The sequence below is a fragment of the Sceloporus undulatus genome, chromosome 10 (assembly GCF_019175285.1).
Source record: "Sceloporus undulatus isolate JIND9_A2432 ecotype Alabama chromosome 10, SceUnd_v1.1, whole genome shotgun sequence".
Lineage (NCBI taxonomy): Eukaryota > Metazoa > Chordata > Lepidosauria > Squamata > Phrynosomatidae > Sceloporus > Sceloporus undulatus.
In genome coordinates this window covers 3,090,914-3,107,440 of record NC_056531.1, presented here as the reverse complement: position 1 = coordinate 3,107,440, position 16,527 = coordinate 3,090,914, and the positions used below count along the sequence as shown (strand labels likewise).

General features: G+C 42.3%; 1 protein-coding gene across 1 annotated transcript in view; it reads left to right on the top strand.

The window, feature by feature from the left end:
• FBXW8 (F-box and WD repeat domain containing 8) overlaps nucleotides 1-15,750 on the top strand; it is a 43,432-nt gene extending 27,682 nt beyond the window's left edge. The window contains exons 6-9 of the mRNA XM_042442151.1: nucleotides 4,375-4,502; nucleotides 9,605-9,778; nucleotides 12,215-12,331; nucleotides 13,623-15,750. Coding sequence (XP_042298085.1) covers nucleotides 4,375-4,502; nucleotides 9,605-9,778; nucleotides 12,215-12,331; nucleotides 13,623-13,767 — 564 coding nt within the window. The 3' untranslated portion in view covers nucleotides 13,768-15,750. The remainder of the gene's footprint in view (nucleotides 1-4,374; nucleotides 4,503-9,604; nucleotides 9,779-12,214; nucleotides 12,332-13,622) is intronic.
• The last annotated feature ends 777 nt before the right edge of the window (nucleotides 15,751-16,527 follow it).

The following is a 16,527-nucleotide window of genomic DNA, read 5'->3' as shown; positions in this document are numbered from 1 at the left end:
GCATTCTGGCCCCATTTCAGAGAGATGGGACCCTGCATCCGTTCAGCAGTCATGTTTCATTTGACGTTTTCTGGGCCAAGATTCTGTACAGCATTGGCAAGAAAGTAACTGGATGAGTTGAATACATTTATCTAGACTGGTAGGTGTTTTTGAATCTTCCACGCTCTTTAGATTGTACGGCCCTCTTGCATTGTTTCAGAACGGATCAAAGAATTTTTACTTGACTAATCTGCTTTTTAACAAATGGCCAGTTTTAATTATGCATTAAATGCATTTGCATAGTATCAAAGCACAGCTAAATGCTATTTTTCAGAACTTCAAAAAGTTCTGTTCATAATTATTTTAATATTTTATTCCCTGTAATAGTAGCATAGCAACCTCCCCCCCCCCCAAAAAAAAAAATCAGTGTGCCACATAATGTTCATCCTCTTGGTTAATAATAAAAATTGTTCTCGAGTTAAAATTGGCACCTCTAATTCATCAGTTGAAGGCCAGCTTGCTGTAGAGGTTTGAGTGTTGGACTGGACTCCTGGAGACCAGAGTTCAAATCCCAACTCAATCGTAAATCCTCTGAGTGATCTTGGGCAAGTCACATTCTCTCAGCCTTAGAGAAAGGCATATCCTTGTTAACAATGAAGGTCCCCTTGCCTTTTGAAAGTGAAGTTTAAATTCTTGTGTTTCTGCTGAATCTACTTGGAGGCAATGGTATAGTTGCAGTCCTTTGGTCCTCTACATACAGATATACTCATCCCTCCACATCTGCAGCTTTGACTTTTTCAGATTTGATTATTCATGGATTTTATTAATATGTTCTCTTTAGGAATGTCTAGGTCCTCCTGCACAACTCTATGGTCAACTTTAACCAAAAGTTGCACTGAAGGACCTAAAGATTCCTAGAGAACACTCCACTAGGCATTTGTAGCTCCTCCAGCGCAGTTCTGTGGTCAATGTCTGGCAGATGTTGCCCACAGAGTTGCACTGGAGGACCTAAAGATTCCTAGTGCTTTTTTTATTTGCGGTTTTTCCATATTCGTGGTGGTCCTGTGCCCCTAACCCCAGCAAATGTGGAGGGACGGGTGTATTTGCTTTTTTGTGTGGATATTCATGGAACCAATTTGTATGAAATACAGTACTTAATATCAGCATTTCAGAGTTATAATTGGATGTACTCTCAATCATGGCTAGACATTTTTCTGGAGTATACGTTGTATAGCATGTTGCACTGGTCTTGCATCAGTTTCCCTGGCTTAGTTTCTGGGCACATTTCAGGGTGCTGTTGTTGACCTTCTGACTGCTAAACAGTTTGGTGAACAGGTATCTAAATCTCTACTTTCTGCCCATTGAACCTATCCTTAATTTCTACTATCATTGGAGGCCTTCTATATAGAAAGAGGCTAGAATGGTGGGACTTGTGAGGGCCTTTTTTCTTTTTGAGTCGAACCATTTTATCAACCATTCCTATTTTCTTAAATATCTTTATTGTCTTTTTACACATGACAGGGCCTTTTGGGTAGCAAGACTCTGTTTATGGCGCTGCCTCCCTAGCGAGGTGAAATTATTTTTTGCCTTATTCCGCTTCAAAATGGCAGTAAAGTCTGTTCTGCATTGTTGTGCTTTTCATGTTGTATAACGCTTTTTCTTCCATTTAAAATTTCAGTGCCATGTGGTTTTGGCTTCGATAGTTCTTGATTTTATGAGAAGTTCTGGCCATTTTATTCTGTGTTGCTCCAGGAGGAATGGGGATGCTACGATAAATATAGTAAAAATGGCAATAAATAAATGAATTCACCAAAGCAAGGCACACTGCTTTATTTCTTGCTTACTTATCTTTCCCCATCCTGTCCTAGTGAGAGAGCAACTGTCATGTTTGGTGGCTGGGCAAAGACTCCCTTTCCTATTTTTCTTTGTCCACAGGTTAAATGATTTTGGTGACCTCCATTCTGCCTCCAGCGGACATCTGTCCACATCTCAACCTCATTGGGCTTGGCCATCCTCTCGACTTGGCAAGGCTGCCTGGAGGAAAGGTCCATGGGCAGAAACAGCCGGGGTTGCAGGTGCCTTGGCAGAGTTTGCCGCGAATGCCTGGCCAGTGTCTGTCCATGCCATCATGTCTGGCTGTCCTTGGCGATGACGGCTTTGAGATGATCGCTTTAAATCTCTTCAAACACCAACTTGAAAGGAAACAAAAACCTTTTCTGTTGTTGTTTTTGGTTTTGTTCAAATGCATCTCCAGTGATTAATATGGCAAGGCTGGATAGTTTGGGATTAATTTATCTTTTTTTTTGCGCCGCAAGGCATCCTGTTGGCTGCGAAGATGGAAAATGTGCTATTGCTTTAGTTGATTCCCAAGGTTGTTTCTTTGAGCATCGTACAAGTAGGCTCAGCGTACATACATACGTGTGTGTGTGTGTGTGTGTGAGAGAGAGAGAGAGAGAGAGAGAGAGAGAGAGAGTAAAAAGTCACCTTAGGAATGGCATGAAAATCTATTTTCCCATGATTCTAGATGAGGTAGCATTCCCTGTGCTACAACACTGACTTCTCCCCTGGAAAGGGAGTCTGGCTGGCTGGTTGTCAAAAAATTACATCATATTGGAGTAAACTGCTTTTAAATCAAACATCCATTATTCATGCATATTAACTGCTTTACGTCTCCCCCCCCCTTTTTTCCACACACTCCTTCCCCAACCCAAATGCTACCTCTTCTGTGTAGATACACACTTTTTTCTAGGCCTCCCTCCTTGCCCATTCCCACTCTTCTTCTCGAGTAGGTCTTCTAAATCTTAGCTCATCTGTAATTTGTTATCTAGCTAATGTGGGTATTTGTTAATAGCCTGGTTCCCAAGAGTGAAGGAGCAAGCAGTTGTCATATTTAAAGTAGCCACATGGAACCATGCCTTCCAGTCACCACCTTAGCATGCACTCCTGTGATGTTACGAATTGAACATTTGAGAAGGAGCCATGGCTGCGTCTAGTATAGCATGAACGCTGAGAACTTTGAGAGCCAGAGTGGTGTAATGTCCAGTATGTGGATACTTGGATCCCACCTTTTTGTGAGTCCTTCAAGTGAAGTGCTGCTCTGGGTCCCATTTTTCCTGGGCTAACTCACTTGGTATTACTTTTGTATCCCATTATTCCTTTAAAACATTTGGGTTATCCACACTACCCTAAGCGATCTGCTCCGCTCTGCTATATGCATCATGTCATGTCAACGGCTTTAATGAAACGCTTTAAAACAGATGCAGAAATTGAATTTAACAAGCTTAAGGTGAGAGTAAATTATAAATGGAGAGAAACTGAAATTGGCAGGTTTGTTTGTTAATGATATAGACAATCCTAGGCTAGAAGGACCTATTACCAGTTTTGGTATAAGGCACTGCCTGGGTTCATATGGAGGTGGAAAAATAACAGCTTTGCTTCATCTCATACAATATTTCGGACAAAAAGTCTTGCTTTGTTTAGGATTCTGGATTTTAGTCCTAATTGCCCTAACCACTTTTCAGCCTTTGCATTCAGGTTAAGGAGTCTACAAAATGGTCATTGAAAGTATCCCTGAGCCCAATTTGGACTACACCATGCTGACTGGTTTGTTGTTTTATCCCCTAAATTTAACCCATCCTTTCCTTTCTGCCTTTCAATGCCCACCATCTGCCAAAAGTCGCAGTGTACCCAACTTTCATTGTGAAGAGATAGCATTAGACTAATGTATTTCATGTAAAAAACAGAGTGGGGACATGAATAATTGATTGTGCTTTCTCGTAGCTACCAGAGAAAATGAAGTCCCATTTGCTCATCCTTATTAAAAGAGTGAATAAGGGGGTGAGATGGTAAAGGTTGTTATGGGACTTGTAACATGGAAAGAATTGCCTGTGAAATGGAGGCTGCTTTCTACCCCTCCTAATCTCTGAGGTCTTTAACTCAACATCACAGTGAAGGCCGTCTTAAGACTTTTCAGGCATGCTGAATTATTCATTGTTCAGGGAGAGCTCATGCAACTTAGGTCCAGTTAACTTTGGATTTCTGGAGGAGGAGAACTGTAAATTGGAAAACTTGGCTTTCTTTGGCGTTTGGGTTTAGCAGAAGCTGCTGTTGGCAAAGTCCTTTGTTCTAGAGCTGAAGGTTCCCAGGTAACCTTTCTTCCTGAGATGCTTGTGCTGCCACCTTTGGGTAACAGAGAAGTCCTTCTGGGCATTCTGTATATACTCATGTATAAGTCTAGAAATTTTAGCCAAAAAACCTCAGTTGACTTATCCAATCTGGTTGGCTTCTGTAGGTGGAATGGCATAGAGGAGCACTATCTTGACCTTCGGGTGAAAAATGATGTTGTCTGTTTCTGTTCTTAGTTGATCATGTGCATTTTGGTGACCTTTTTTCCAGATCCTTCTCTACAGCTTGGAGACAGGACAGTGTGTGACACAGCTGGGCAGCTCCTTGGGTGACTTCACATGTGTCAATCTCCGGGACAGCCCTCCCTACATGGTGGTAGCTGGAAATAAAGACCGAAGGTATGTCTAAATAGGAGAAACATCTGACTTGGCCTTTTGGGAGCTACACATCCATAAACAATCTCTTAGCTCTTACACAGAACCACACCTGATACTCTAAGCAGGCTCTGTGCAAACTTTGAGAACCCAAGGATTGGACAATCGTTGGACAGTACCCCCAACCCCTTTTGTTTTTACAAACTCAATCAAAAGAGTTTTCCCCTTTCTTTTTAAAAGCCATTTGGTGGACACAGTTGGTGTGCAGCCCAGCATGGCCTCTTGGAATACCATTCTCTCTCTCTGACACTCACAAAATCAATCTGGCATATAAAATCTCACTTCCTGAAATTTGGAGGAGAAAAATAACCTAAGGGAGAAATAACTCAGGCCAAAAGAGTTCCTCCTTCCTCCCTCTGCCCCCCATAAACAGTAACAAGAATGTGCATTGGGACACTACAGTGACCAAAAAGGGGAGGGTTTTCATGTGAACGGGCTCCAGATTCTATTTAGTTGATTAGCAGCTTTGTCTTTATCTTCCCAGCTTGGGCAGGCATACATTGTTTTCCCTCCTCTGCTCAGTGTCTGTTGGCAGACATCGAAGCGCTTGGAGTCATCAGCATGAAAGGATTAAAGTGCTTTTAAAAAACAACCCTTTGGGTCCAATTTTTACTTCCCCCTCCCCTTGGGAAGGGGAAGGGTGTTAATTATTGAAGTGGCATTGCTCCAGAGGGACGTTGTACAGTGGCAAAAGTCCAATGCCTAATAGCTCCTTGCTTTCTCCATCCCCTTCTCTCCACACCCGTCCCAAGACTGCAGGTGGAGGTTTGCTTGGGAGGTTGGGTGTCAGATGGTGAGGCATGTAGATTTCACTCTAGAGCTCACGTCATGTAGGCATGTAGAGCACCAAACACTTTGGAATATATAATACAATTCAGAATGGTTCACAGTCTATATTTTCAACTAAGATGCAGTCAGAGTACAATACAAAGGAAGTGCGTATGATTTCACCCCTTTTCTTAAATCTGCAAAAGGCCCAAGGGTCTTGTTTGTTTCTCCAGTGAGAAGGAGTAGCATGTCTGTAGAACATTAAGCCTTACAGGAAAAGTGCTTTTGGAACTCATCACCACTATGATGTACATTTAGCATGTGATCTTCCTCTCTTTCTACTTCCCTTCACCTTTCCTAGCTTTATTGTATTTTCTGATGTTTCATGCCTTCTCATGATGTGGCCAAAGTACGACAGTCTCAGTCCAGTCATCTTTGCTTCCAGGGAAATTTGAGGCTTGATATGTTCTAGGATCCATATATTTGTTCTTTTGGCTGCCCACAGTATCCTCAGCACTCTTCTCCAGCACCACATCTCAAATGAATTTATTCTCTTTTTGTCCATCTTCTTAACTGTCCAGCTCTCGCATCCATACATGGTAATGGGGAATACAGTTGCTTGTACGATTCTAACGTTGCTGTTTAGGAGCTTTTCTAGTTCTTTTATAGCTGCCCTCCCTGTTCTTAGGCTTCTTCTAATTTCTTGACTGCAGTCCCCGTTCTGGTCAATGTTTGATCCACCATATAGGATATATATAACTATATATATATTTAGGATATATATAACTCTTTTACTATTTCTATGTCCTCATTGTCTAGGTTGAACTTGTTGAACTCGTTGTCTAGGTTGAACAGAAGAAGCTGCTGTCTACCAAATCCGACTGTTTTAGCTGCCTCAGTCAGTGTTATTTACACTGGTCTTGAACCAAGTAGGATCTTTCCCATTCTGAGCTATTTAACCATTTTAACTGGAGATGCTAAGAATTGAACCCGAGCCCTTCTGTGTGCTAAGCCTTAACTCTGCCACTCAGCTACAGGTTTTCTGTTTAAACAGCTGTACATGTGAAGCTTCCTTGTACTAGATCAGATCATTTGTCTGTCTGAACCAATTTTGTCTACTTTGATTGGCATCAGCTCTGAAGGATCTCAGGAAAAGGGAGGTCTTCCTGTCATCTGCTGCCAGCCTGATCCTTTTGACTGGAGATGGTAGGGATGGACTTTGAGACCTTCTGCTTGCAAAGCAAGTTCTTTGCTGCTGAGGCATAGTCCCTTCTCAAAAGTAAGATGGCAAGTTGTTGAAGCATTCATTCTGCTGCCTGCAATAGACTGGCTTGAGATGGAATTCTTGTGCTCTAATAAGAGTGCAGAATGTGACACAGAGTCATGAGAAACTTTATCTCTTGTGCAACAGAGGCCCCGTTTAACCTCTTTCACTCTGTCCTAATGAGATTGTGAGACACTGTATACCTCCAAGCGGACCAGAAATGTGTCTTTTATTTAGCACTCCCCCTAAGCTCCTTCCTGAGGAGCTCAGGGCAAAGCTTGGAAATGTTACTTTCGCCCACAGGTTCCATAAACTCCCAACCAAACATTTGTTGGGTTTTTTGGACTATGACTCTCAAAACCTTTCTGTCAGGATGGCCACCGTCCCTGCTGGCTGTGGCATTCTGGGGTATGTGGTCAAAAACCTTTCTAAACTCTTCCTTGGAGGAAGTACATGGTTCTCCATCATCTCTCTACAGCTGTTTGAAACTACAGTGGCCATAATACAGTATACTGGCCTGGTGCTTTTGGAGAGGTGAAGTCCAAAACAATGTGAGAGCCAAAGGTTCCCCACCCTTGCAGGCAAACACTACACAACATTGGCTTCTAACAAAGTAAAACACTAAATTCTACTCTTGCTCCTAAATTCCATGCTTGTGAGAAGTGACCACAAGCATTGTGGAACAACAATTGCAATTATCAGTAGCTGGATCCTGGGAGATGGAGCTTGTAAGATTATTATTTTCCCCCCAAACAATTTGAAAGTGTCTCTTGTTTTCCCTGGACATGGATGCCTGGAAGCCAGGTCCTTGCTAATGAAACCACAAAGGCTCAGCCAGGGGCTCAGTAAATTGAAGGCAGCCTGATTCTCCTTCGTGGCACTAGCGGGCAGAGCGCCAGGCCCCACATTGTGAGGGACAGGGCTTCGAAGTGTTCTGCTTTTGCCCAGTGCCGAGGTCTGCAGAGCTCCCTGCTTTGTCGGAGGAAGAGGGAGCTGGGCTTTGTTTACTCCATCTGTGGATGCCGAGTGACGTTGAGGTGTTGGGAGCAGCCCAGCCCGACCACGCTCCCGACCCTGTTCCAGCCTGTCAGATGCATTCGGCCTGGTTGGAGTCTTTGTCATCTTTTTGTTTTAATTGTCGGAATAGAGTTATTCACGGGCTCCTGTGGAGCGGTTTCATTAGAGAAGGGTAAGGGGGAGGAAGAGAGGGATGGTTTTTTCCCCTTTTTCTGAACAGTCTCCAGATCAGGGCAGGAATCCTGAACAATGAAAGTTCTGGCACAATGAATGTCCTCCTTGGTGGGCTACAATCCATGCAGGCATCTGAGCTGCTGCAGTTCATCATTTCCCAAGGATTAGTTTGGTTCGATTTTTCTGTCCAGTAGCTCTGTGGGTAGTTTTTTCCTTTTGTGATCTGCCGAGGTCGCACCTGCCCCCCTCCCAAATCTCCTCTGATTTGGGTTATCTTTGAAGCTGTTCCTCCTATGCTTATATGCTTGTGTGCCCATATGCTTTTCTTGCTTCCTTGCTCGCTCTCTCACAGAGGCTCTAGATCAGGGATGGGTAACATGGGGGCCTCTAGATGTGGTTGGATTGCAACTCCAACTATGCTGTGAACGGTCTATCTAGTCCATCCGTTTTTGGAGGGCCAGCCTTGGCTCTAGACTGGAGGGCTTAAAGTGATGGGGCTGCTTGCAAGTTGTGAGGCTCACCTCTGTGCTGATTCTTAAGTACACCTTTTGCCTTGCAAAAGGAGTTGCTCCCCTTTGACTTCCGTGCATTTTCTTATGTCAGAGCCTGGGATTGAATGGATTTAATTGGCATTGTCACCACTTCATAGATACGTTATATTCAACTATCAAGGTGTCAAATATTTTTTTTATTGAGGCACAAAAGTTACATCCATATCTTTTAGCCATCACTCATAGGACTTCATTTTCAGACCCCACACAGATTCTTTTCATTGAAAACCATACTTCTGTTAATGTAGCGTAGGATCACATTAGCTTTTGGCTGATCTGACGACCGATCACTGCCTAGAGTTTGCTGTTCATGCACAGGTTGAGTGCCACAGAGTCTCCACTCTGGTCTCCAAAATACATTTATAGCCTCTGGAGACTTCTTGACCCACTGAATGTTATTTACAAAGACACTGGCTACTAATCCCCATGGGACACTTTACTCTTGAAGGAGTGCGCTGCATGAAATCATGTATTGATTTCTCATTGTGATAAAGTCAACACGATGATCCCAGCAGAAGCTGGGATTGGCTTTTTGTAAGGCAGACATGATCAGTGGCCAAGTTCCAAGAGGTTAAAGGCTTGTAAGACCCGAAATGATTGGGTTGACCTTTGTGAGTGTCAGGTACTATTTCATAGCAAAAAGACAAATTCTAGACTTTTTAAATTGAAGGATAGCTTTATTGTAGAAAAGAAGATCTTAGTAGATAGGTCTGTGACTCTTTTGACAAGTCTGATGTTAGAACACATTGAAACACTTTTATAGAACATAGCGAAATCCTTCCCCATAAAATTGTGTAACTCAGTGACTGGCTCCCAGTTCCCGCACTTAATATGTTGTAATGGTTTACCGTCTGGAAAATCTGGTAGTTGGCAGGCTGCTTGCGAATCTACAACTTCTCACCAACACTAGACTAAACATCTTTGGATAGCAATGGTAAGGGACTATGGGAGTTGTAATCCAAAACATTTGAAGGGCCACAGTTTCACTGGCATTCCAGCCACCTCCTATGCTAACAATCATACTGACTAGAAGGGTTTTGTTAGGGGAAGAAAGTGTGCACGTATGTGGAGACATAGGCTAATGTTGTTTCTGAAGAAATAGCTGGTCTGTCGTTCCTTTATTTGGCCTGTCATTCCACCTAGAAATATGTCCACCTGAGCTCTAGCACAGTTCTAGACTAAACTCTTGATGGGATAAAAGCAAGATTATGGAAGAACAAGCTGTGTGAACGAAAACCTACCTGCCACTGTGCATGCCATGAGATTTCATTGCTCTCCTGTTCTTGTTTTAGGGTGCGGGTGTATGACGTACGCAAAAGCAAGCCTGCCTGCTCATTCTATGGCCACCAACTAGGGGTCTCTGCTGTGCAGATGGACGACTGGAAGATTGTCAGCGGAGGAGAAGAAGGACTGGTCTGTGTGTGGGACCAGCGAATGGGCACCAAACTCTGGGAAATGCACGCCAGGTAAAGCTAGCTGTTCTCAGCCTGTTTTCTGCCATCTTTAGCTTGAACAGCAGTTGGGAACTGATTCCTTCATTTTCTGTGATATATTTGTATGTTGGTAATGCTTTTGCACACAGCAGGAGGTCCTTACTCGCCAATTGGCTAGAAGGTAGCCTTTCCCAAACTGGGTACTCTACAGGTGAGTTAGACTACAACTTCCATCAACTCCATTTCCACTCTTGACCACTGGGTCAAGAGACGATGGGTGCTGAAGTCCAAAACATCAGAAAGGAACTAAGTTGGAGAAGGATGGTATGGTCACGCTACCTTAAAATGCAGCTGAGGAATGTTACTTTTGAGGTTACAGCCCCCAGAATCCCTCAGCTGGTGTGGATAGTGGCTGTGCTAGCTTTAGAGTTCTGAGAATTGTGGCCAAAACCCCAGTGAGTCCAAGGTCCGTCTTAAACACATGGCTGTTCCGCACATTCCTTTTAGCCCTTCTACAGCAGTCTCTCCAGCCCAGCTCTATTTCTTCAGCTGTCCGCTTGGGGGTGCTAAAAACAGCATTTTATATTCTTATTTATTTATTTTGTTTAAAATAAACGCCTTCTCACCTTTGTCAGTATGACAAGCTCTAAGACAAGCTCAAGCCATAGGGAGAAGCAGGATATTAATAATAATAATAATAATAATAATAATAATAATAATAATAATAATAATAATTATTATTATTAAGATGAGTTAGATCCATTTAGTTAAAAAGGTGGTGGCATGAGTGAGGGAAGAGAATTGGGGTTTCTCAAAAACTTGATCACCAGCAGCGAAATGAACTTCTGCGGAAGAGTGACTTCAGCACAATGACTGGTTGGAAATTGATCAGACCACTGTGCACCACCTTCCTTTCTGTTTCTCCCTGAAATTCGATGGGCAGTGAGTTTCACATAACAGCTTACATAATAATAATAATAATAATTTAATAATAATAATAATAATAATAATAATAATAATAATAATAATAATAAGATTTATTTGTATTCCGCCTTTTCCCATTGGGAATCCCAGCGGATGACAACAATATGACAGCAATATCCACTTTGCTTCTCTTTTTGACTACAACACCCATCATCCCAAGCCAGCATGGCCATTGTGCAGAGTCGAGGAAGTCTGGAACTATAAATTTTATCCTTTTGATGCTCTCACCACAGTCATGGCAGTGTTTATTCTAGAGTTTTATTGCCGCATACATCCAGGTACAACATCTCCATGAAAATAAATGCCGTCCATTTATTTTTAAATGTGGGTATCTGATGTACATTTGCATGACAAAATTCTTTCCAGTCATGTATATTTCTAAGATACTTAATTCAGTCTTTAACAAACGCTTCCCATTTCTTTAGCCAAGAAATAGTCTGTGAACCCGACTTAGGGAGCTGGGGATGTTTAGCCTGGAGAAGTGAAGGTTAAGAGGTGATATGATAGCCCTGTTTAAATATTTGAAGGGATGCCATATTGAGGAGGGAGCAGGCTTGTTTGTTGCTGCTCTAGAGACCAGGACCCGGAGCAATGGATGCAAGCTACAGGAAAAGAGATTCCACCTGAACATTAGGAGGAACTTCCTGACAGTAAGGGCTGTTCGACAGTGGAACACACTCCTTCCTTGGAGTGTAGTGGAGTCTCCTTCCTTGGAGGTCATTAAACAGAGGCTGGATGGCCATCTGTTGGGGATGCTTTGATTGAGATTTCCTGCATGGCAGGGGGTTGGACTGGATGACCCTTGTGGTCTCTTCCAACTCTACGATTCTATGATTTTAACCCTCTTTCAACTCTAGGATTCTATGCAAGGATAATAGTACAGGCCTACCTTTAGGGAGTTGTTTTTGGAGGATTCTGATAATGTATGAAAACTGCTTTGAACACTTTCATACTTACATAAATACTAGTGGCTTTGACATACAGCAAACTGTAATACAAAGTTTGATGTATATATTGTGAAAGATGGTAAGATACAGTCATTTGAATAGACTGATCACTGTGCATTGAATCATATGGACAAAGTCCACACACAAAGATGCACTGATAATCTTTTTCAGTTATTAAGAGTAATTAAATTTGCTCTGAATAGATGAGAATTGTTGTGAACCATTACATACTATTATATTTCTTCATAGGCTTTTGTGGGTTTTTCGGGCTATGTGGCCATGTTCCAGAAGAGTTTATTCCTGACGTTTCGTATATTTCTTCACCTCATGATTAATGTATTCAGGTCTTGTTTTTACCTGCCTTTTTTCTGTAGCTTTGCTCAAATTTACTATGCACTGGAATGCCTAGATTTTTAATATTTTTTAATTAAATGGTGATGGGCTTGCCTATTGCACTTAGACACTTGAAATATAATTCCCATGAAGAATAAAGAGTAAAACAACAGCAACACATACAGTTTATGTTTCCTTTTTCCAGGCACCCGGTCCGCCACGTGTGGTTCAACACCCACAGTCTCATCACGGCCAATATTCCAGATGAGAAGGTACCCCGAGGTGCATGCATCACAGACGATGACTTGACAGCGCATCGAAGGTAAGGAACAACCAACCCCAGTGCATTAGTTCATCTAAACAGAAAGGTGACAAGGAATCCAGGAAGCAGGGAGAGTTTAATGTGTGGTGCCACCAGGTTTGCAAAGTGCTATGGGCAGATATGTGTAGGTGCCTGAGAGCTGAGAGAACCTAGCTGGGGGCAAGCTAGGAGTAGACTCGGAGTGCCACTGCCATTCATAGTAGATGCTGGGTAGGCAACTTGCCTGTGGCCCTCACCCATTACTTGGTGGCCCACAAATGGCCATGTTTTAGTGACATGACAGAAGAAAACCTGTGACGCTTTCAACTTCCTTGGAACCTGAGTGCTAACTGATTTCCATCAGCCATGTTTGCTAATATGTGGGAAAGGTGTCCTCCTTACACTACAGAACATGAATGTTTCATGGTAAGGTAAGCAATGTTCCTTTTTGCTACACTTTAACTGTTTGTCAATGCAGCCAGTTGCCAGCATCTCACAAAGGATGACAATTTATTCACTACAGGTGTAGTGCCAAAGTTTTGCTTTTTGCACTTGAGACCAAAGAAATTCATTTTTTTTCTTCCTGTTGGGCAAGAGTACCAGAGGTTTCTATGTATTTCCCAACAATTTAAGGATTTGGGGGGGGGGGGGGGAATGCTTTTGGAAATTGTTTCTCTGCCTTATTCCTGGGGATCCTCAAGGGATGCCAGCTATGGGGGAGGCAAATTGGCGGCATTGCCGCCACAAATAAGAATTCTTTCTCCTTCAAATGAAATTCTCCTTTAGTCCTCACATTTTTAGCACTGCAGGGAACTTAAACGTTTTATTTGAACCTTTAGGAATAAAAGAAAAAAAGAGATTTTACCCAGTGGGGGAAAAACTTCCCAACATTAAGAACTGTTCTATAGTGGGACACACTCCTTTGGTGTGTGGTGGAGTCTCCTCCTTTGGAGGTTTTTAAACAGAGGCTGGATGGAGTCCCAGCTCTTTGATTCTTGGCATCCAGAGAAAAGGGGCTGGAAATCTGATCAAGGGAATGATCTTGGTGTTAACAGTTTTCACATATTCTCTGCAATTGTAGAAATTTGTTGACTAAAGGAACATTTCAAGGGGGGCAAAATTCTTATTGGAGGAACAATGCCCTCATTTTGCCCTCCAGACCTTACTGTTGCATAGTTCCGTCTAGGGTCTTACTAACTGTAGTCCTGTCTGGGGTGGTGGGTTGTGGCATTTAAGAGCTGGGTTCACTTCTGATCAAGTGACATGGGAATGTCTTCTTTTCCCCCTTTTTCCTTTTCCTCTGTTTGGTCAGACATCGGGGAATCATCTACGCCTACAAATTCTCTGTGGACCAGTTGGCTGCGGAGAGCGTCCTTCCTATTTGTCGCTCCTCTTACAACGAAACAACTGGTTACAACTACAACATTGGCCTGGCCGTCCCCTATGACAACATCTAAGAAGCTCAATGGCAAGAGGATGCTGGACAAGGGCAACCAGTTTGTATTGGAAAGGTCAGGTCTCCGTACCTAGAAGCACTGAGCGGCTGCATCCCTGATGCTGGACCACTGAAAAGGGAATACTGCAACAAGCACCCAGATGTTTTCCTCAGAAGCATTTCAGTGCCGTGGTTCAGAAAAGGAGAATGAAGTCTTGCTGCATCGGGCAGGCACTGGTGCAAGGTATTGCACAGTGGGACTGGCGAAGAGGTGATGCTCGCCACAGTAACCTTAGTGAGAAGGAGGAGTATTGGATGGGAATTGGTCCATCAGTAATGTGAGTGGACAGGGAAGCTGGACCTTGTAGCTTTTTTTCATGGTCCACAGAAGGGTCCTAAGAGTAGTGAAGAAGGAGAACAGAAGCTGGAGAGAGACTAGAAAAAATGGAAAACAAAATGAACATGACTTGAATATCTTCACTATGACCCTTCAGACGTGGCACAGTGCAGACTCTGTGACACATAGTTGTGAAGAGTATTACCTGCTGGACAGATTTACATGAAAAATGTCTTTTTTAAGAGGAATGTGCTGTTTGTTACGTTGTCAGTGGCACTCTTGCAGATTTTCAGCAGGAATGTAGGCTGCTTGACTGCTCCTTGTGCATTTTATGTTCTCATTTTAAGAAAATCCAAACTGCTTGCTAAGCCCACCAGAGGCTGAGCCAAGTGGATCCAGGGGTTGTTCTCACTACCATACACTCCGAAGCCTGATTTTAGGGATATGCCTCTAGTTCCCACTGGAAATCAATTCTTATGCTCATTGGATAGATTCCAGAGAAAATAAAACAGCAAACGCAAAAAGCCCAAGTTTTTTTCTTAGCAGTTATTTTGAGGTTCTTTTGAGAAGAATTGGTTCTGACACGATTCCTAACAGTGGGAACTCCAGATCAGAATCTATTCTTTCTGAGGGGAGGAACAAATGGCAGAGGGGTGATGTTTTGAGAGAGCAACCATTTCCCCCCTTGCAGTGCTGCCTGTGTACAGCTGTTTTTTTTAATTAAATTGATAGAATACGTGATTGATTGATAGAATATGTGACTGATTGAATATGTGATTTATTGATTGGTAGAATATGTGATTAGTAGAATATGTGAATATGTGATTGATAGTATATGTGACTGATTGAATATGTGGTCATTAGAATATGTGAATATATGATCGATAGCATATTGTATATGTGAATGGTAGAATATGTGAATACTTGATAGAATATATGAATATGTGACTGTTAGAATATGCGGTTGATAGAATATATGAATATATGATTGATAAGAATATGTGAATGGTAGAATATGTGAGTATTTGAATGGTAGAATATGGAGTTGGTAGAATATGTCATTATGTGATGGATAGAATATGCCGATAGGACAGGATAGGATGGCATAGGACAGGAGAATATGTGAATGATAGACTATGTGATTGACTGATTGATAGAATATGCATTGTTTGAGTAGCTGCAAGATCAGTCAGTCACATAGTCTATATTTTATTTTTAAAAAACCAACATTGTCCTCCCCTTTTTTCTCCTCCTCCTCTGTCCCCCCGGTGCCTGCCTTCCTTCCCTCCCTGGGGCCTGCTTGCTGTCTCAGGCCCTGGTGCTCCCTGGCTGGCTTCCCCCATCCCTGACTTGAAGCACTACAATTGGGGACCAAAAAAGAAAAAAAGAAAATCGATTCAAGTGGCATAAAAAAGATCCCCTTTTATAGTGAGAACGAGGGATCTTTTGAAATCAGTTACAGACATGGAGCAGATCCGAATCACAACCTGTGTTGTTCTGCCAGTGGGAATGAGCCCCTACTTTTCTGTTTCTACTCATCTTCTCTTCTTGCCTTGACATCTGGGAATCTCACTTTCTAGAAGTTAAACAGTTGCTAGAAGAGTATTTCTTAATTTCTGTTGTAACCCTGCTAATAAATTCCGTCAATCAGCAGGTTGTGTCCAAGAAGTAAAAGTGTCCTTGTCTTTCCAAGTGCTATGTTTTTCCCCCCTTCAAAATACCCACTTCTTTTCTTGTACTCCATTTTCGGGGAAATCAGACAGGGAATGTACGCCGTCTCCAGAAGTATCCAGTTTGAGGACTTGATGGGTGGAAGTTGGCTAGTACACTTGACAACCTATAGTTATTGAGGACTTGATGGGTGGAAGTTGGCTAGTACACTTGACAACCTATAGTTATGTTTCAAAGTACAGAGAAATAGTAGGACAGAATGTGTACTTGCAAATATAGCTTGAAAAGAGCCAGTATAAAAAATTAGTGCTATTGTCTTGCAAGTCAGCTTAGCACAATTCAACACAGCCTCTTGACTCCAATTTTAAATGCTTTGACTATTTATAAGAATCTTGCTTAAATAATTAGCAGAAAGTGCATTTTGACACTTGATTGAATTTAAAGGGGAAACCTGCAGTCCTAATGTACCAAAAGAAAAACGTTCCCTTGAGGTGCAGGTTTTAAAACTATTGAAAGCAGCTCCTGGAGCGGGGATTGTTCATCTATCAAAAATGAGCCTGAAAGCTGAAGTTTTGTTTCCACTCTGAAATGCTGTGGGTTTCAGCCACTCCTCTTTGGAGAAAGAAGCATTAATTAGGGTTAAAAAAGACTTGGATATTGATAGCTCTTTTTTTTTGCAAAACCCTCATTTACAGAATGCCATCTCACCCAAAGCAATGTGTAGCAGCACAGTCCTACGTATGTTTATTCAAAAGTAAAATTGCCCTACAATTG